Source organism: Lepidochelys kempii, chromosome 3, assembly GCF_965140265.1.
Source record: "Lepidochelys kempii isolate rLepKem1 chromosome 3, rLepKem1.hap2, whole genome shotgun sequence".
In the NCBI taxonomy this organism is placed as follows: domain Eukaryota; kingdom Metazoa; phylum Chordata; order Testudines; family Cheloniidae; genus Lepidochelys; species Lepidochelys kempii.
Genome location: NC_133258.1, coordinates 31,438,047 through 31,460,092, shown reverse-complemented (window position 1 = coordinate 31,460,092; position 22,046 = coordinate 31,438,047). Strand labels below are relative to the sequence as shown.

At 43.1% G+C, this 22,046-nt stretch overlaps 1 protein-coding gene across 3 annotated transcripts in view; it reads left to right on the top strand.

Annotated features, from left to right (window-relative positions):
• The window catches only part of ASAP2 (ArfGAP with SH3 domain, ankyrin repeat and PH domain 2), a 168,161-nt gene that overhangs the window by 58,612 nt on the left and 87,503 nt on the right, over positions 1–22,046 (top strand). For all 3 annotated transcript variants that reach the window (XM_073336056.1, XM_073336057.1, XM_073336058.1), the window contains 3 exons: positions 666–740; positions 4,835–4,884; positions 18,995–19,124. In XM_073336056.1, the coding sequence (XP_073192157.1) occupies positions 666–740; positions 4,835–4,884; positions 18,995–19,124 (255 nt within the window). The remainder of the gene's footprint in view (positions 1–665; positions 741–4,834; positions 4,885–18,994; positions 19,125–22,046) is intronic.

Genomic DNA, 22,046 nt, shown 5'->3' with positions numbered 1-22,046 from the left:
AGCAGTCTTCAAAGGGCTAGATTCTGCCTCCTTTATGTTGAATAGTACCTTACTCCGTTAGTATTCCCAGCAATATAAACAGGACTTACTGCAGAATAAGGCACTAATCAACATGAGTAAGGGCAACAGTGTTTGAGATTAAACTGATAATCTGTAAGGTCTTGATCCTGCAAAGATTTGATATGTATGTTTAATTATATGTGTTAAGTAGTTCCATTGAGTTCAGTGGGACTGCTCATGTACTTAAAGTTAAGCATACACATAAGTATATACTGATGTGGTTTAAGAGATTGGAAAATAAATGATCAGCAATAGTAGGCTGAAATATATTAAATATAGAAAAAACTATATTATTATAATTTTAATAAGACAAAAAGCAGATAGTGCAGAAATTAATGGACTCATTTTTGCAATCACTACTGGATGTTGTGCTTACTGCCATCCCAGCTACAGACACTTTGTATGTTTGGTAGTGTTTGCAGACGTGGGTTCAATCATATTGCATGTATCTTCGATTACTGGTTGTACTAAAATTACTTACTAAACAGTATTAGGAGGAGAAATTAAAACTTTTCAAGTATTTGAGTGAAGCCAGAGAATGTACATTTTTCATTATAGTCTGTTAAAAAAATCTTTAACTAAAATGTAATTTTATTTTATTACAGATTCAGAATATGAACAACATAATCACTTTCCCATTGGACAGTTTACTTAAGGGAGACCTAAAAGGAGTAAAAGGGGTATGATAATCATTTATTTCTGTTTTTTTAAAGTTATTTTTGGTACAAATACATGTGGCTAATGTACCAATTTAATTTTAGTTAAGAAAATACATATGCTAGTATGCTACTTCACTACCAAGTAACTAAGGAATGCCCTTGACATCAGCTGCGAACTGAGTTACTTCTTTGCCTTTGTGGCTTAGTTATAGTACAGTGTGTAGTTAACTACAAAACCAAAGGACAAAGTTCCTTCAGAAGGTGTAATAATCTTGAAGCTATGGTAGAAGACTGCAAGAATTGTACAGAGCTCAGATAAAATATGTGGAGAAAGATGCTTAAGAACTTGTATTTAATTTAAAAGGATTACTATTAACATTATATAGCATTATAAACTAATCTGGAGCTTTACACATGAGTGGGTGAAACTTTTTGTTTAGCATGAATAAATATAGAATTTAAACCAGTAGCTGAAAAATGTTACAGTAACATCTTTTGGATGCGTCCTGCCTGAGGTAATAACTGTGGCCTGTGTTGAATAAACTTAGAACCCTAATGTTGATGTGCTTTTGTAACGAATTCTAAGTCAATGGCCTGGGAGTTTTTTTAGCTTAGGGTCTGGATTATTACTGAGCAATGAGAAAGCAACTGGAAGCAATTGTTCTGAAATTTTTAAATTAAAGGGGGAAAAAAAGAATAAAAATCCTACAAAATAGGCTGTAAACTGCAGCAAGGTAAAATGCTTCTTCAAAAAAAATAGACAAAAATGTTCAGACCCTTTATCCTCCTTCTAGTTACCTCAATTTTTCCTCCCTCTTTTACTTTCTAACTTGTTCCTGCACTACAGGTCAATAACTGCTGCATATTTTTGTTTTCCTTCTTTCATAACTGAATTGGGAAAGAGATCCAAGGTCCCAATCCTGCAAAGACTTAGCAAGTGTTTTAACCTTACACATTGTATATAGTCCCTCCAACTGACAATGAAACTACTCACAGTACATAAAGTCAGGAATGTGCATGAGTCCACAGAATCAGGGCATTAGCGTGGGGACAAGAGACTTTCTTGCCTGTAGGGGAGGGTAGAAAAGTGATGGGAAGGAGAAGAGGAAAATAAGTCAAAGGGACTCAGGATTTTTTTTTTTTAAACTTTTCCTCTTTTTCCTTGTGTTAACAAACACTTTTTTTGTTTGCTTTGTGGGATTTTTTTCTTCATGTAAAATTGAGATCTTCTGCTGAAGGAGGAGAGAAGCTGAGAAGGATTTTTATTGCTAGCAGAAAGCTTGCGTATTCAAAGTACAAGAGCCAGTCAGAGTGAGGGAGTTTGAGTAGTCTCAGTGCAATTACATTAAATTATACAAATTGTGATACTAACAAACCAAATACAGGAAACTATAACTGGGGTAACAAACAGCGCAGTTATGTTTTGGTAATAGTACAGTATCCCTGTATTTTGGACTGCCTGAGACCATTCCATTTCAGTGTAATATTGGGGTATGTTTAATAAGATAATTCATTTGATTTTTATTTTCACAACTAACTTGCACAAACAAATGAAACACAGGATTCATATAGCTCAGGGTACTGTGCATGGCAGCACACTGTACAAAGCAGCACGTTGCTTTTTCAGGTTTCGGATGCCTCACCTTTGATTTGGTGTTTGTTCAAATGCAAAAGCAGTTTATTACAGTGCACTCTGCTGTATACGTTGATTCTGTTAGTGTTATAAATGTAAAAAAAGGAGGGAGTAGAAATGCAGCAGAGTAAAAAAGAAAATACTGTCTTTGTTCTATAATGGTTTGAAAGTGCTATGCTGATGATTTCCTAAGCAGTCCTCCAAACATTTATGCAAGGGAGTAGCATTACTGATATGAGTAGTAAAACGAACAAGGAGTACTTGTGGCACCTTAGAGACTAACACATTTATTTGAGCATAAGCTTTTCGTGGGCTAAGGCCCACTTCATCAGATGCATGCAGTGGAAAATACAGTAGGAAGATTATATATACAGAGAACATGAAGAAAATGGTGTTGCCATACCAACTCTAATGAGACTCATCGATGAAGGTGGGCTATTATCAGCAGGAGAAAAAAAAACTTTTGTAGTGATAATCAGGATGGCCCATTTCAAACAGTTGACAAGAAGGTGTGAGTAACAGTAGGGAAAAAATTAGCATGGGGAAATAGTTTTTACTTTGTATAATGGCAGAGGGGCATTGCTGGCACAACCACATTTTCTCTAACCCCTCAGACAGAGACAAACACCTACAAGATCTCTATCAAGCGTTCTTACAACTACAATACCCACCTGCTGAAATGAAGAAACAGATTGACAGAGCCAGAAGAGTACCCAGAAGGCACCTACTACAGGACAGGCCCAACAAAGAAAATAACAGAACGCCACTAGCCGTCACCTTCAGCCCCCAACTAAAACCTCCCCAGCGCATCATCAAGGATCTACAACCTATCCTGAAGGACGATCCCTCACTCTCAGAGATCTTGGGAGACAGGCCAGTCCTCGCTTACAGACAGCCCCTCAACTTGAAGCAAATACTCACCAGCAACCACACAACAAAAACACTAACACAGGAACCTATCTTTGCAACAAAGCCTGTTGCCAACTGTGTCCACATATCTATTCAAGGGACACCATCATAAGACCTAATCACATCAGCCACGCCACTGGGGCTCGTTCACCTGCACATCTACTACCAGTGTGATATATGCCATCATGTGCCAGCAATACCCCTCTGCCCTGTACATTGGTCAGACTGGACAGTCTCAATGCAAAAGAATAAGTGGACACAAATCAGACATCAAGAATTATAACATTCAAAAACCAGTCGGAGAACACTTCAATCTCTTTGGTCACTCGATTACAGACTTAAAAGTGGCAATTAGTCAACAAAAAAAACTTCAAAAACAGACTCCAACAAGAAACTGCAGAACTGGAATTAATTTGCAAACTGGACACAATTAAATTAGGTTTGAATAAAGACTGGGAGTGGATGAGTCATTACACAAACTGAAGTGTCCCCCCCCCCTTTTCTGGTGATACTAGCCCACCTTAATCGATGAGTTTTGTTAGAGTTGGTATGGCAACACCCATTTTTTCATGTTGTGTGTGTGTGTGTGTGTGTGTGTGTGTTCCTACTGTATTTTCCACTGCATGCATCTGATGAAGTGGGCTTTAGCCCACGAAAGCTTATGCTCAAATAAATGTGTTAGTCTCTAAGGTGCCACAAGTACTCCTCGTTTTTTTGCTGATACACTCTAACATGGCTACCACTCTGAAACATGTCATGAGTAGTGTCACTGATGCTAAGGATTTGGAAGAGTGGGCCCTCAGTCTTTACAATGCTGTTGCCTTGGTCTGTGGTTGATGTGAATAATTATGAATATGGATTTCATAAATAAATTTAAGGAAGTGTGTGGTTCCTGTTATGTATTATCAGTTTGTTTCCTAATTTTGATAGTTAATGTTGTTTGATCTATAATGGGCTGATCTCTCTAATCATGTAATAAAACAATTGAATGCCGTGTAAAAATAAGCACTTATCCAAGTTATCTTGTGCTCAGAGCCAAATCCTCTAGTTTGCTTTTTTTGAAGTCCAGGGAAATTCTGCATCTGAGTTAGGATGCAGGATTTCAGCCAGTAGCACCCAATCCTATTCCCACTGAAGTCAAATGACTAAATCTTTACTAAAGACTTGATTGCCTAAATGGTACAAAGACTTTCAGGTAGTGCAGAGCTGAATTGCCTCAAGGGCTGTTCTAGAGGCCAAATGCCTTTCTGAGCTATGCTGCATATAGGGGGAGCATGCACACTGCCACATGATTTTTGAAGGATGCACCGTAATCTGTTCCCCATGCATACTTGCATGCAGCTGTGCACTCCTGGAGTAGTAGTTAGGAAACAGTCCTTACACACACCTAAGGTCTTTTTGCCCAGTTCGTATGTGAGCTGCACAAAGTGGGGCAGAGAGAGGAAGGGCTCCTTGTTCCCTGTCAATCCTGTACTGAGCACCCACAACAGCGCCTGGGCCTGGAAGATTAGATCTGCTGTGTTTTTGTAGCAAATATTTAGCCATGTTTAATGTGTTTTTCCTATGTTGACAGGATCTGAAAAAGCCTTTTGATAAGGCTTGGAAGGACTACGAAACAAAAGTGTAAGTATTTTCCTTTTAATAAAAGTGTAGAGCATAATTTGAAATGTAGAGGTGGTGGTGGTTTATATTATTGTAACACCTCGAGGCCCCACCTGGTGCCAAGATTTTGATACTGTTGGCAGGTATACCATGTGCTTGAAGTGGATCAGTATCAGTATAACTGGAGTTAGGTCCCCAGATCCTTTTGGGTCAATGGAGTCAAATACTGTGGATCTGGCACAATTTACTCTGGTGAGTCACTTTCTTGATGTGGTGTGGTGCTGAGTATAAGTGGCACTAAAGTCGACCTTAGTTGACATTGTGTATCCAACTGAAACGGCCATAAGATCCCTCTGAGTCAATATAACTCAGTGCCTAGGCTCCAGGTCTGTTATCTTGGGTAAATCATTTGTTAGTGATTTAGTGCCTAGTATCAATGATAACCAGGTTGGTGGATTTGCCCAAGTCATTGGGTCCAGTGCCAGCACAACTGACTTCTCTGATGTGCCACTTACTAAAGGGTGTTATACCTTATTTCAGCATCGACAGAGTTGCCTGATTTGTCATGGGTAGCTGAGTTTGAGTCCAAATACACTTCTACCCTGATATAACATGGTAAAGCAGTGCTTCTGGGGCGAGGGGCTGCACGCTCTGGTAGATCAAAGCAAGTTCGATATAATGCGGTTTCACCTGTAACGCGGTAAGATTTTTTTGGCTCTGGAGGACAGCGTTATATCGAGGTAGAGGTGTATCCAGCACCCTTGATTTTCTGGCACCATACTTGATTTTCTGGCACTATACTGAGTAGTCCAGTATTGAGTATCCAGCAACACAGGATCAGGAGAATCTGATGCTGTGACACTGTCTTACATCAGTGGTTCACAGATGGACTGAGTCTGGTTCTGAGAACCTGGCACCATTGATTTTGGTTTTTATAGGTGGGATCATAGTCTCTTGATCATTTGGAGTCTGAGTTTGCACCCCTAAATGTTGGCATTGTGCCCCAGAGTTTCTCCAGTGGTCAGATGCTTAGTTACATGTAAACTCTGTTCAGAGATGGTGGTTTACTCCCAGAATCCTCAGTCATAGTTGACCGAGGCTCTAGGCATTCCTTTTGTGGGAGTCCCTCCAGATGAAATCAGTAGAACGGACAAATTTTCAGGCTGACAATTCTGAGGAGGACCCAGAATGGCCTTAGTAGCTACAGAATTCTTCAACTGGGTCCCCTAAACAAGGTGTTCTTGAGTGCCAAGACATCCCGGGTTCTGAAATCTTGAAAGAACTTTACCCATGCTGAGACTGAGGTAGCTCCAGTGCCTATGATGTCTCCTTCAGTGTCACACTACTTATTGGTTCTGAAGGTGACTAAGACCTCAAAGATGGTGCTGATGGCCTGACTTTGAAACTGTCCAAGGTTGTTACCGCCTAAAGACATCTAGGTTTCAAATTCTAGTCTCAATGCTTTGTTTTGGAAGACAGGCTATAACGAGCTTCCCTAAAGTCCACTCTAACATTGTGATGGTGGATCACTATCTGAATGCTTGTCCTATTCATGTACAAATCCAGGTTCTCTCACCCCCCTATCCCCATACACACACAAACTCACTCTCCTGCTGGTAATAGCTCATCCAAAGTGACCACTCTCCCTACAATGTGCATGATAATCAAGATGGGCCATTTCCAGCACAAATCCAGGTACAATCAATTATATATTGATATCCCCCAAGCTTCAAGGAGCAACAGTTTAAAACAAATACATCAATTATAAAAAAAAAGAAATTTCGGTAGCCACTGCTGGGACCACACTGCCTTGGTAGCACAGGACTCAATTCAAGTTGAATTTGGCCTTCTGATGCTATATTTCTGATGCTTTATTCCTGGAGCCTATTCTACAGCAGTGCCGGAAAGTCTTTGGATTTTCCTCCTCAGTTTGAACACTACAGGCTATTTGATTCAGGTGCAGCTCAGAAGTGTGTTCATGATGTTTTAAATTTACCTAAGCTTGAATCTGCAGGTAGTGACAATGCCCAGTGCGAAAGCACTTCAACTTATAAATTTGGGATTCTTAACCGAGATTGAAAACACTGGTTGCTCGGAATTGTTGGTTTTGAAGTGCTATTCCTTGGTCACTCAGCACTGAAAATTGTTATCTACATGGTGACATTGGTATCATATTGCCTCTTTCTACAGGACTAATTCCAATCCTGTATTACTAGTCCAACTAATCGGGTATCCACAAGATTCTTTTCTATTTAAGCAGCACAGTGTTTTGCTATCCTGACATGATTGTTTCAGACATCAGGGTATTCATGTCTGTATCTAGACTTTGGTTCACAGACAGGTTCCGTTTACACTGTAACTGTGAGATACCTTTATCCCGGTTACATCTGTGGTCTCCTTAAGACTGATTGCAAAGGAACTATCCCGTCTTCGCACTACTTATACCTGAAGCACTTATGTCTCAGGTCATTCAAGAAACAGAAGGTGAAGATAACACGTGCTTGTCAGGGAATTCCTTTCTCTTCTCCCTTTGCATCTACGGTAATATTTCCAGGTGGTGGCTTGGGATCTGCATCAAGTTCTCCAGCCATTTCCAGGCTTGTAAATTCTGTAGGATTCTGGAGTTGAAAACTGTGTGTTTGGTAGATTCTCTCCCTTAGACTGATTTGCTGAAGGGGGAAGGGAAATTTATGTACAGGCAAATTCTTTGAACTGTGTTCTTGTACAACTGTGCAAATATCTTAGCTAGCTCATACACCCTTTTGTCTTCCCAGGTGTTCATTCTTCTGACTATATTGGTAGGTATTCAGCCAATCCAAAGGCAGCAGTTTTCATAGAATTTACAAAGCTGCTACTTGAAGCAAAGATTTGTCCCTCAGTGAGGTCTGATCTGGGAGAGCGCAAAATTGTGGCCTCTTCTAATACTTTCTTGATTTGCCATCCAGAGGTAATGCCTGTTTGAGCAGTTTTGCAGTTCTTGTTCGCCTATAAATCCTCAGCCTACCTTCCCCGTGTGCTGTGCTATTCATTAATCTCCCACAAGTGAGAAAACACATGTAAAAGAAGAAGGAGGTTGTTCAAGTGTGTCACCTCTACATATTCTTCACGTGTCTACACACCTTTTCCCACTTTTTTTTGAAGCCTCAGCTAAAGAATTCCAAAACTGGGGAAGGAACTGAAAGGCAGTTGGAACTCCTCCATTTTATACCCTTGTATTCTTCACAAGGGGAGCGTGAAGGATGGGCAAGTGGCCCCAACAGACGCTGCTTTCTAGAAGATTTTATATCCAGGAGGTGCCATTCCCACCAATTTTAATATGTCTAGATTACACTCTTGAAGACCATAGTTACTGGTAAAAAGATCCCTCTATCTTCAGACTGTGTCATTAGGAACTTCTGATGTAGCCTTATAAATTGCAAATATTTTTTTTAAGTGTAAATTATTTAAAACCAGTTCTTTTTTCTTACCTGCCATGCCCTGCGTTCAGTGTTCTTATGGTCTGATGATACCTCTAATGACAGTGGAACTGGTCAAATCATGGCTGTTTGGCTAGACCTGGTTAGTGTGGTGCATAGACTTATTTTTTTGTTGTTTTCTCTCCTTGCACTCTCATTACTTCTCCCATGTGCTTATACGCTGACAGCAGACATGCAGAGGGAGCATATGGAGAAGGAATGCATGTGTCAGAAAACCTGCTCAGTCTTACAGCAGGCAGACCATATTTAACAAAGTGATGAGCCAAATCTCACCCACACGTCAGTTTTATCAGCCCTGTTGTGGTGTATTAGATGTTTATGATGTGATATCAGCTCTTGCACTGTAGCCTTGCTGTAGTGTGGTGGTATTTACTCATTGATTTGTATTATGGTAGTGCCTCCAATGTCATAGGCACATTCCAGACATATAAAACACAGTTCCTGTCCCCCAAAGAGTGCTGTGCCTAAGAAATAGATTTTAAATTATTTTTAGTTTTTAAAGAGCATTTATTTATTACTTTGTAAGGCAGTGAATATGTCTCAGTTTTGTGCTAGGAGCTCTACTGCTACGAAAGTAAAAACAATGAAAGTAGATGGTCTGTTTTGACTATGGCTGGTGCCCTTCTTCTCTCATCTGCTATCCCTCCCATTCAATTTTGAAAGCTACAAATGAATTCATTACACTCTTCACTACACGTATGAAATACTCTTGCAAATAAACAGACTTATTTGAGTGTGTATATAAATGTTGCGTGCGTATACATATATATAAATATAAATGCTTTTTTCACTTGGGTGAATTCACTTAATTATTCCTCTCCCCCCAAAATGGCAAAGCTCAAACTGTTAAGACCATTTGAGTTTTTGGAATGTAAAAGGCCATGTCTATGCTTACTAGGGATCGATGCTGCTGTGATTGATGCAGTGGGGGTCGATTTAGCATGTCTAGTGAAGACCCGCTAAATTGACTGCAGAGTGCTCTCTAGTCGACTCCGGTACTCAACCGGAATGAGAAGATTAAGGTAAGACAACAGGAGGGCTTCTCTTGTTGACACAGTGTAGCGTAGGCACTGCAGTAAGTCGACCTAAGCTATGCTGACTGTTATTTATGTAGCTGGAGTAGCTTAACTTAAGTCGACTTACTGCGGTAGAGTAGACAAGGCCTCCGTGTCTGAAATTTTCTTGTAAAAGCCCGAGTCCTCATCCATACCCCCACGCTTGGACTCAGTAGATAGTTAAACTATTTTTTCCATATTGCAGTATAGTATTCCTTTTGGCCAAGTATAGCATAGTAAATTTCAGGATATAGTGCTCTCTTGCTCTCCAGTGGAGAGGGAGGCCACTCTGCCTCATTGTCTTGGGGTTTAGTCCTCTGCCTCGGGTCACACCAGTGGGTCTGAGCCATAAGCAGTCTAGAGCTCTGGGCCCATCTGACAGACACACAGCAATGCAATAGGGCTTACAGCAAGTAATAGTCTAGGGCCCCAGCCTTTGGGGTGGGCTGGTAGCAGGCTGTAGTCTAAGCTTCCCGGCACAGGCAGCCAGCACAAGTGATAAGTAACAGTCAGCATGTATTTATCAAGAACAAATTGTGTCAAACTAACCTGATAGCTTTCTTTGACAGAATAACAAGCTTTGTGGATAGGGGTGAAGCAGTAGATGTGGTATATCTTGACTTTAGTAAGGCTTTTGATACTGTCTCACATGACCTTTTCATAAACAAACTAGGTAAATACAACCTAGATGGAGCTACTATAAGTTAGGTGCATAACTGGTTGGAAAATCATTCCCAGAGAGTAGTTATCAGTGGTTCAACATCATGCTGGAAGGGCATAGCGAGTGGGGTTCTGCAGGGATCGGTTCTGTTCAATATCATCATCAATGATTTAGATAATGTCATAGAGACTACATATAAAGTTTGCGGGCGACACTAAGCTGGGAGGGATTGCAAGTGTTTTGGAGGATAGGATTAAAATTCAAAATGATCTGGACAAACTGGAGAAATGGTCTGAAGTAAATAGGATGAAATTGAATAAGGACAAATGCAAAGTACTCCACTTAGGAAGGAACAATCAGTTGCACACAAATGGGAAATGACTGCCTAGGAAGGAGCACTGTGGAAAAAAATCTGGGGGGGGTCATAGTGGACCACAAGCTAAATATGAGTCAATAGTGTAACGCTGTTGCAAAAAAAACTAAACATCATTCTGGGATGTATTAGCAGGAGTATTGTAAGCAAGACACAAGAAGTAATTCTTTCACTCTGCTCTGCGCTGATTAAGCCTCTACTGGAGTATTGTGTCCAATTCTGGGCACCACATTTCAGGAAAGATGTGGACAAATTGGAGAAAGTCCAGAGAAGAGCAAAAAAGAAAGGTTAAAGGTCTAGAAAACATGACCTATGAGTGAAGATTGGAAAAAATTGGGTTTGTTTAGTCTGGAAAAGAAGACTGAGAGGGGACATGATAGAGCCACCCTGACTGTTAAGAAGTTTTTCATAATGTCCAATCTACACCTACTTCATTTTATGTACTTGATAAGTTTTCAAGTACAAAAAAGGTTGTTAAAAGGAAGGGGGAGAAGAATTGTTTTTGTTAATCACTGGAGGATAGGACAAGAAGGAATGGGCTTAAATTGCATCAAGGGAGGTGTAGATTGGACTTAACTGTTAGGGTGGTTAAGCACGGGAATAAATTGCCTAGGGAGGTTGTGGAATCTCCATCATTAGAGATTTTTTAAGAGTAAGTGTAGCGAGGTGGGACTCACCAGTGCGATGCCTCCTGCTGGTAGTCCTGGGAATTAGCTCTCCAGCCTCCGGAGTGCCCTCTGCAGGCCAGTGTCCCACTTGCCTCAGGCCCCCGTGTCCCTCCCGGTGCCCCTTCATCTTGGGTGCTTCCCCCAGCAGTACACCCTCTCTCTGGCTCTCCCCACCCAGGGGAAGCCCCAACCCTCTATCCCCACCTCACCTCAGTCTATGGCTACTGCCAGTCACCATCTAGACCCCACTCACTGGGGCAGACTGCAGCATAAAAGCCCTTCATCATTGGCCAAAGGGGGTTTGGACCTGCTGCCTTTGCCTACCCTCTGGACTGCAGCCTCTGCAACCCCAGTACCTGGTTTGGCCTTGCACAAGGCCTGCAGCCTGGGGAGTTGCCAGGCTGGAGCTCCTCAGCCCTGCTCTGCTCTGCTCTGCTCTGCTCTGTTGCCTGCACCCTCAGCTCCTAGGCAGCTAGGTCCATCTCCCTCTGAAGCTGGAGGGAGAGTGACTAGCTCCTGGCTCATAGCTCTTTCATTAGGGCCAGCTGTGGCCTAATTGGGGCGTGGCCCAGCTGTGGCTGCTTCCCCAATCAGCCTGGGCTTGCCGCTTAGGAGCGGGGTAACTGCTCTGGTAGAGTAAGTTAGACAAACACCTGTCAGGAATGGTCTAGATCAGTGCTACTCAAAGTGGTGATCCACGGACTGGTGCCGGTCCGTGAGCCATTGGCTGCCAGTCTGCGCACACACTGGAAAAAAAAAATTGCCAGTCCCTCACATCAGATAGCTTGAGAAGCACTGATCTAGATAATACTTAGATGACCTCTCTAGGTCCCTTCCAGTCCAGTGATTCTGTGATAATGTTTAGTGCTGCTCTTTGCCTTTTCTGTAGCCCCTTATGTTCACAAAGAGTTTGGTGGTGGTAGCAGTGTTCCTACGGAGGTTAAGAGTTCACATGTTCACTTGCCTAGATGACTGGCTGGTGAGAAGCTGGTCCTGGTCTCAGGTCTGTCCAGCACAGCCATTCTCCAGAGAAGTCAATCCTGTCACCTGTACAGAAATTCCAATTTATTGGAGTAGTCCTGGATTTTCGGAAGGCCTTTGTGTCCTGCTGGCACAAGCTTCCAGCTATGTTTGCAATTTCAAACATTGTATGCCATTGCTCTAGACTTAAAGGCACATTGTGGCACTACAGAACAGAACTCCCTAAAGCGTCTAGGACACAAGACAGCATGTACTTACCTAGTGCAGTATGCCAGACTGCACTTCAGAAAGTTACAAGGTTGGTTAGTATTGGTGTATTCACCAATGTTCCATCATAGGGACATGGTGGTCCAAGTACCAAATCAGGTTTTGTCCTGTCTGGACTCATGGACACAACCCTCCAGTGTTTGTGTTGGACTTCACTTTGCTGCTCCAAAACAGATGCTCACCTTCGTTACAGATGCACTGGAACTAGATTGGGGGGAAATCACTTGAGTGTCCTGCTGGCACAAGCTCTTTGGTCTGCCTAGGATCTAAAGCTACATATAAATGTAAGGAAATTGTGAGCCGTCCATTTGGCTTGTATAGTGTTTCTTCCACACACTGAGCAAAAGAATTTGTTGGTGCTAACAGACAAAAGAGCAGCCAGGTTTTATGTGAATAAGCAATGAGAAGCCCGATCAATGCAGTTGTGCCAAGAAGCAATTCTCCTTGGTGATTTCCACATCCCCACTTGGATCCACCTTTCAGGGATGCAGAATGTTCTGGCAGGTCACCTAAGCAGGTTTATCATTCACCATAAGTGATCCCTTTGTCCAGATATTTCCAGATAAATTTTCCAGCTCTGGGGAACTCCCACAGAAGCAAGAGGCCAACAGAACGTGTCATCAGTTTTGTTCCCTAGCCTGGGTTCTTTGACAAATGTCCTCCTATTACCATGATCAAATGGCCTGCTGTATGCCTCCCCTCTGTTTCTGCTCCTGCTCAAAATCAAACAAGACCAGGCTCACCTTATACTCATAGCTCCAGCATGGCCCCATCAGTACTGATTTTCAGCTTCAGTAGCCTTATTGATCAGATCTCCACTGTCACTCCTGCTCGAAACAGACATAGTCTCTCAGGACCATGGCCACCTTCTATATCCCAACCTGAAGGCCCTTCACCTGATTGTCTGGATGCTTCATGGCTGATGTAGTTGGAAGTGGTTTATTTTTAAGGGAGCACAGGAAGTGCTTCTGAATAGTAGAAAGCCTTTGACGAGGGGTATTTACCTGATTAAATGAAATAGATTCTCCATCTGCTCCTAGCAAAAAGACATTTCCATGGCCCGGACTGTTATCCAGCATATATTGAACAATCTCTTGTTCCTGAAACAACAATGGTTAACTATTAATTCCATCAAAGTACACCTGGTGGCTGTGTTGGCTTTCCATCCTTGTGTTGACAACTGCTCACTCTTCTCGCATCCTATGTGTGTCTGATTTTTGAAAGGTCTGGACAGATTATATCCACAGGTACAGGACCCTGTCTCTGTGTGGAACTTGAATCTAGGTTTAGCAAAGCTGATGGGTCCTCCCTTTGAGCCACTGGTGACAGGTTCTCTGCTATGCCTTTCAATGAAAGTGGCTATTTAGTTGCCATTACCTCAGCCAGGAGAGTGGGGAATTGCGAGCTCTAGTATCATAATCTCCCTGTATGGTCTTCTATAGAGAGAAAGTTTTACTTTTGCCCTCACCTGAAGTTTCTTACTGAAGAGGTTTCCAGTTTTCACATTAACCAAGCAATCTATTTACTGATCTTCTTTCCAAAGCCTCATGCCCATAAAGATGAGGAAAAGCTCTACACTCTAGGTGGTAGAAGAGCTGTGGCTTTTTATCTGAACCAGACTTACCATTAAGGTCTTTGGTGGAACTGTTCATCGCAATTGCAGACAGAATGAAAGGCTGTCCAGCGTCCACCCAAACAGTCTCTTCGTGGATATCCACTTGTTTTTGATTATGCTACCAGCTGACAGATGTGACACCCTGGAGAAGAGTCTTGGCACAGTCAAACAGGTCTCAGGTAGCTTCTGTGGCCTCTCCCATCTTGGACATTTACAAGGTGGCAACCTGGTCATTATGCCATACATTTGCCTCTCATTATGCCATCTCTCAGCAATTCAGAGATGATGCCTGGTTTGGATGAGTAATCCTCTGTTCCCTATTCAAGTAGACTCCAAGCCAACCTCCAGTTTGTACTGCTTGTGAGACCTACAGTGGAATGGACATGTGCCATCACTCAAAGAAAAGGTTACTAATCTTTTCCCATGATTGTTGTTCTTCTAGCTGTGTTGCGCATGTTCATTTCATGATCCGTCATCCTTCCCCTCTCTACTGGAGTGTGTCCAGTAGGAAGGAACTGATGGGTTCTAGGGCCAGCTCTGCCATTTACACCTGCATGTAGTAGCTTGGGGTAGCAGAGGGCACTTGGGTTGCTCCGTCGGGTACCACTGAGAGAAAAATCTGACAACTGGGCACACGTGCAGCTACAGAGGAACATGTGTAACGCATCCTGAAGAACAACAGTTACGGTAAAAGGTTAGTTAAAGGTTTCTGTTTCCAGAATTGTACAGTGGTCACACTTAAAACATTTCTTCCATTTTGAGCGAGATTCTCTGTTCCTAAAATGGGAAATACCACTGCATAGGTCTTTGAATATTATGGAGGAAGAAGGGGAAAGATTTGGACATGACCACTTATTTGTGCAGGACAAGAGAAGGACAGGCTGAAGATGACTTCTAGATTGTGGGTTTGGATAGTGGTGGTGTCAATAGTGATAGACAATACAAGGAGAGGAAGAAACGTTTTGAACTTTTAATTAGAGAGCAAGTCATACAAGAGGATATGTTGGAGAGTCAGACTGAAATGTGAGACTGAATTGATGGGAACCTGTCAGTGATGGAAAGGTATAACATGAGTTTTATAAAAGGAAATAGCCTTTAAATACAAGTGATGGTGTATCTTCAACTCTATTACAAAAATAATCTACCTTTTAAAATGTGGTCTTTAGAGGTTAGAATTGATGTCCATTTTTGTTGCAATAGCTTATCTCCTCTAGTTTTTCATAAATTCATATCCACGTCAGTGTCAGAATGAAGGAACAATTCACTCCTTTGAAATAGTGATTTTTTTATGTAAAAGCCTTTAAGTAGTGACCTGCTGCGTCTCATATTTGAGTTCTAAAAGGCAAAATAACCAGGACTTCTAATACTCTTGAAAAGCTTATCTAATTATATAACTTTGAGTCTGAAGCTAGGAAAACAAATGCAAAAATAGTGACATACTGTGAAAACTGGATAAGACATATCTACATAGCTACTTTTTCATTATAGGCCTTCATCTTGCCCTTTCACACAGAGTGGTTCTTTTCTTGTTTGCTACACAGATCTGCTCTCATTTTAGATTAGTCTTACCCCGCTGCTCCCTGAATGGGTTGCAGTGTGTTGATTTTAAACTAAGTGTAAATGTCTGCATGTGCAGAGGATGCAAGCAGTGATGAGCTGCCAAAATCTTAACAACCGGTTCCCTTCTTACCCCACGAGGGGGTCGTGGCCACCCCCCTCCCCTGTCTCCTGACTTCCCCCGGATCCGGACAGGAGGGTCTCGTGGGCCACCGTAGTGGGTGCCCACCCTGCCCCGCCCCAAGAGCCAGAGGGACCTGCTGGGGGGCAAGGTGGGGAGTCCTGGCGGTACTTACCTGGGGCGGCTCCCAGAAAGCATCTGGCAGGTCCCTCTGGCTCCTGGGGCGGGGTAGCGTAGCAGGTGGGTAGCAGGGGGAGCGGCTGCACCCCCCATTAATCACATCAAAAGTGGCGCCTTAGGTGCCGACTCCGTGGGTGCTCCGGGGCTGGAGCACCCACGGGGAAAATTTGGTGGCTGCAGAGCACCCACCGGCAGCTCCCCGCCCTGCCCCCGGCCCCAGCTCCCCTCCCCTCCGCTCTGCCCCCGCCCCTGAAAGCACCACCCTGCTTTGCTTCTCCCCCACCACCACCTCCCACCGGCTTCCCGCGAATCAGCTGTTCGCGTGGGAAGCCTGGGGGGGCTGAGAAGCAAGCGGCGGCTTTGCACTCAGGCCCAGGGAGGCAGAGGTGAGCTGGGGCAGGGAACAGTTCCCCTGTACGCCCGCACCCTGCCCGGTTACCTACTGCGGCGTGGGCGGCCCTCCTCGTGCCACTCCGCCCCAGCTCACCTCCACTCCGCCTCCTTGGGCCTGAGTGTGAAGCTGCTGCTTGCTTCTCAGCCCTCCCAGGCTTCCCACGCGGACAGATTCGTGGGAAACCGGGCGGGGGCGGAGAAGCAGAGCGGGGCAGACGTAACTCCGGGGTGAAGGTGAGCTGGAGCAGGGCAGGGAGCTGCACCCACCAAATTTTCCCCGTGGGTGCTCCAGCCCCAGAGCATCCATGGAGTCGGCGCCTAAGGTGCCACTTTTGGCCGGTTGTTAAATTTAGAAGTCCTTTTAGAACCAGTTGTCCCGGGCTTCTAAATGTAACAACCAGTTCCAGCGAACCAGCTCCAGCTCACCACTGGTGCAAGCATGGTAGCTGTGCAAACACCTGCCTCTTTTTGTTGTGGTCAGTTGATTGTGACAGTGTGTGTAAAGTTTGGGTTTTTTGTTTGTGTAATGTTTCCCCTGCTTCCACCTGATAAGCTAGAATGAACTACAAAATATTTTGTTATGGCATTAAACAATTTTTCTGTTGTGTTTTGGGGGTTATTACCCTTGTATTTCTTTCTAAAATGTAACTGCTTCATTGACTGGATAGTTTCACACAATTGATCTTCTTGGAAAATCTAGGTTCAAGTTTTGTGCTGTGTGAGCAAACCAGATGCCAGTAGTTGTTGATGTAGACCTGATCACATTTCAGTTAATTCAGTTCTCTCATTATTTCCCATGGGCTACTGTTGAAATTGAGAGATTTAAAAACATTTTTTGGGTACTTTCTCTCATGTTTGAAGTTCTGAAACCCACCCATCTAGTTTCCCTGGTTGGCAGGAGCTTGCGTATGCACAGGCTACTCTGCCTACAGTGCCAAAAAAGAAAGGAGAGCTAATTTCACTATTTTCTGTAAATTCTTTGCATCAATCCTTTCCCCTTGTTTTTCATAACTGGTGCCTGGTTAATCCTTTGTGCCTGGCATCAGGTTTCTTTGGGTAGATCTATTTGTACCATTGCTGATATTACTCGCTTTTTCTTATTAACATAGGCCGTCACCATTTGTGATGCTGATATTTTTAGCACTTAAAATAATGGAGTCTTCATTTTGTTGCAGAGTAGCAGCCATGTTAGTCTGTATCCGCAAAAAGAAAAGGAGGACTTGTGGCACCTTAGAGACTAACAAATTTATTTGAGCACAAGCTCACATGAGCTGTAGCTCACGAAAGCTTATGCTCAAATAAATTTGTTAGTCTCTAAGGTGCCACAAGTCCTCCTTTTCTTTTTTCATTTTGTTGGTTTACTTCCACATCATCTGGTCCTGGTGTTTACTCTGAACATATAAAGGATCATCCACAAAAAGCTTAAAAGCACTGGGCCTAGAGATAAGCTCTGTTACTGCTATGTAGCCATAATGGGACAGGAATGCAGACTTTTCCTTGGCACCCCTCTGATTTCTTCCCCTGATGCCTGTATGGGATCATTCCTATTCATGACCTTGACCTGTGTGCTTTTGTCTCCTTGAAATTTCATGGAGCTTTTCACCTATGCATTTAGCATCAAGGCTCTGTCTGGCTCCAGAAAAGTTCTGGAGTTAGCTTTTGATTCATGTAAACGATTGTGTAGGATGTATATCCCCTGGAGAGGTTAGATGGCCTGGTGGCTTAGGGGAATGGCTCCCCCTTCTGAAGCTAGAAGTCATGCATTCAAATGTGGTTGCAGTGGGAGGAGTAAAAATTGCTGTGCCGTTATATTTTACAATGATACCTTCTGACCTTGAAATCTATGAATCTCTGTGAAAGAGGGAGGAGTTTTTCTTAGGATATCCCTTCATTCATGGAAAACGTCATAGGCTGAAAGTCTGCAAATGCTAGCTGGATATGTCCAGGGATACTGAAAAATTGCAAGGAATTTGTTTTATTTGATTTACCAATGAGGGTGTAGTGGGGATTAAATGTTTGTGTTCCAGAACATTTCTCAGTTGCAAGGTTGATGGAAAGATTAATTCTGGTATATCCCCTGGCTGCTTGGGGCTCAGGATGAGACACTTAATCATTCTCTTGAGAGAAGATGCAAGTACAGAGCTTATTGATGACTGGAAATTCTAAATATATGCAAGTCATTTTACACTAAATTCAGGTTCTCCATTTAGAGTAATCTTAAAACCATGTCATGAGAAAATACTATAATTCTTGCTCCAATATAGTAGAACCCATATTACACATAGGTTTCAGAAAACTGGTAGAAACCTTCAGAGGATCAAGGCACCTGGTTTAGCAGACTTTAAAATTTGCAACACAGCCAGCTGGCCGCGACCCCAGTGCCAGCTGGCTCAGCAGCAGAAGAGATGGCAGCTGTGCTTTGGGCTTTGGGAACCCTACACACAGAAAGGAAGCCATGATGACAGGGGAAGCTTTGAAAATCTAGTGACATAATTAAGCTCTGTTAACCAAGATTAGTCAGTTGGGATTCAGCATTAATTTGAATCACAAATGTGTCTTTTCTCTCAATGAGATAACACTGTATCTTCCTACCACTCTTTTTGAGTTCCTGTGTCAGTCACTCATGGTAGTGCAGTTGCATTAGACTTCTATCACAGCAAGTCATTGGCTGTTTCTTGGTCACCATCAAATTTCAAATGAAATAGAAATTGGAAATAATCTAAAACTTGCAGAACTACAAGGGTCCATGTAGTGTACTTGATTTAGCTTTTCTTTCCCACATAGTACGAAAATAGAGAAAGAGAAAAAGGAGCATGCTAAGCTACATGGAATGATCCGTACAGAAATAAGTGGAGCTGAAATTGCAGAAGAGATGGAGAAAGAAAGACGATTCTTCCAGCTTCAGATGTGTGAGGTAAGATTTAACACAGAATACAATTGTTCCATTAATATTCTTAAAAAGGTTTCAGAGTAACAGCCGTGTTAGTCTGTATTCGCAAAAAGAAAAGGAGTACTTGTGACATCTTAGAGACTAACCAATTTATTTAAGCATAAGCTTTCGTGAGCTACAGCTCACTTCATCGGATGCACACTGTGGAAAGTGTAGAAGATCTTTTTATACACACAAAGCATGAAAAAATACCTCCTCCCACCCCACTCTCCTGCTGTTAATAGCTTATCTAAAGTGATCACTCTCCTTACAATGTGTATGATAATCAAGTTGGGCCATTTCCAGCACAAATCCAGGGTTTAACATCCAGGGTTTAACAAGAACGTCGGGGGGGGGGGGGGCGGAGGAGGAAAAAACAAGGGGAAATAGGTTACCTTGCATAAAGACTTAGCCACTCCCAGTCTCTATTCAAGCCTAAGTTAATTGTATCCAATTTGCAAATGAATTCCAATTCAACAGTCTCACGCTGGAGTCTGGTTTTGAAGCTTTTTTGTTGTAATATCGCAACTTTAATGTCTGTAATCGCGTGACCAGAGAGATTGAAGTGTTCTCTGACTGGTTTATGAATGTTGTAATTCTTGACATCTGATTTGTGTCCATTTATTCTTTTATGTAGAGACTGTCCAGTTTGACCAATGTACATGGCAGAGGGGCATTGCTGGCACATGATGGCATATATCACATTGGTGGATGTGCAGGTGAACGAGCCTCTGATAATGTGGGTGATGTTATTAGGCCCTGTGATGGTGTCCCCTGAATAGATATGTGGGCACAGTTGGCAACGGGCTTTGTTGCAAGGATAGGTTCCTGGATTAGTGGTTCTGTTGTGTGGTATGTGGTTGCTGGTGAGTCTTCGCTTCAGGTTGGGGGGCTGTCTGTAGGCAAGGACTGGCCTCTCTCACAAGATTTGTGAGAGCGTTGGGTCATCCTTCAGGATAGGTTGTAGATCCTTAATAATGCGTTGGAGAGGTTTTAGTTGGGGGCTGAAGGTGACGGCTAGTGGCCTTCTGTTATTTTCTTTGTTAGGCCTGTCCTGTAGTAGGTGACTTCTGGGAACTCTTCTGGCTCTATCAATCTGTTTCTTCACTTCCGCAGGTGGGTATTGTAGTTGTAAGAATGCTTGATAGAGATCCTGTAGGTGTTTGTCTCTGTCTGAGGGGTTGGAGCAAATGCGGTTGTATCGCAGAGCTTGGCTGTAAACGATGGATCGTGTGGTGTGGTCAGGGTGAAAGCTGGAGGCATGTAGGTAGGAATAGCGGTTAGTAGGTTTCTGGTATAGGGTGGTGTTTATGTGACCATCGTTTATTAGCACTGTAGTGTCCAGGAAGTGAATCTCTTGTGTGGACTGGACCAGGCTGAGGTTGATGGTGGGATGGAAATTGTTGAAATCATGGTGGAATTCCTCAAGGGCTTCTTTTCCATGGGTCCAGATGATGAAGATATCATCAATATAGCGCAAGTAGAGTAGGGGCGTTAGGGGACGAGAGCTGAGGAAGCGTTGTTCTAAGTCAGCCATAAAAATGTTGGCATACTGTGGGGCCATGCGGGTACCCATAGCAGTGCTGCTGATTTGAAGGTATACACATTGATAGAGCCAGAAGAGTTCCCAGAAGTCACCTACTAGAGGACAGGCCTAACAAAGAAAATAACAGAAGGCCACTAGCCGTCACCTTCAGCCCCCAACTAAAACCTCTCCAACGCATTATTAAGGATCTACAACCTATTCTGAAAGATGGCCCAACACTCTCACAAATCTTGGGAGACAGGCCAGTCCTTGCCTACAGACAGCCCCTCAACCTGAAGCGAAGACTCACCAGCAACCACATACCACACAACAGAACCACTAACCCAGGAACCTATCCTTGCAACAAAGCCCGTTGCCAACTGTGCCCACAAATCTATTCAGGGGACTCCATCACAGGGCCTAATAATATCAGCCACACTATCAGAGGCTCGTTCACCTGCACATCCACCAATGTGATATATGCCATCATGTGCCAGCAATGCCCCTCTGCCATGTACATTGGTCAAACTGGACAGTCTCTACGTAAAAGAATAAATGGACACAAATCAGATGTCAAGAATTACAACATTCATAAACCAGTCGGAGAACACTTCAATCTCTCTGGTCACGCGATTACAGACATTAAAGTTGCGATATTACAACAAAAAAGCTTCAAAACCAGACTCCAGCGTGAGACTGTTGAATTGGAATTCATTTGCAAATTGGATACAATTAACTTAGGCTTGAATAGAGACTGGGAGTGGCTAAGTCTTTATGCAAGGTAACCTATTTCCCCTTGTTTTTTCCTCCTCCGCCCCCCCCCCCCCCCGACGTTCTTGTTAAACCCTGGATTTGTGCTGGAAATGGCCCAACTTGATTATCATACACATTGTAAGGAGAGTGATCACTTTAGATAAGCTATTAACAGCAGGAGAGTGGGGTTGGGGGAGGTATGTTTTCATGCTTTGTGTGTATAAAAAGATCTTCTACACTTTCCACAGTGTGCATCCGATGAAGTGAGCTGTAGCTCACGAAAGCTTATGCTTAAATAAATTGGTTAGTCTCTAAGGTGCCACAAGTACTCCTATTCTTAAAAAGGGAATTTGAGAAAAGATGGTTTCTGTGTTATGACAACTGTTGCATTCAAAGGAAACTTGAAGTTTATTATTGGACTCAGGATATTAAACCTTTTTAGTTTCATGTTACAGGGAGCCAGACTTTTTAAGACCTGCTTAGAAAACTGAGCCTCTTCTATTGAGACACTCTAGATCGGGGTGGCCAAAACCGACCCTCCGAGCTGCATATGACAATCTTCAGAAGTTTGAGAGCCTGGGCGCACCAGCCATGGCTCGAGGCTTCTGCCCCACGCGAGGCATCTGCCG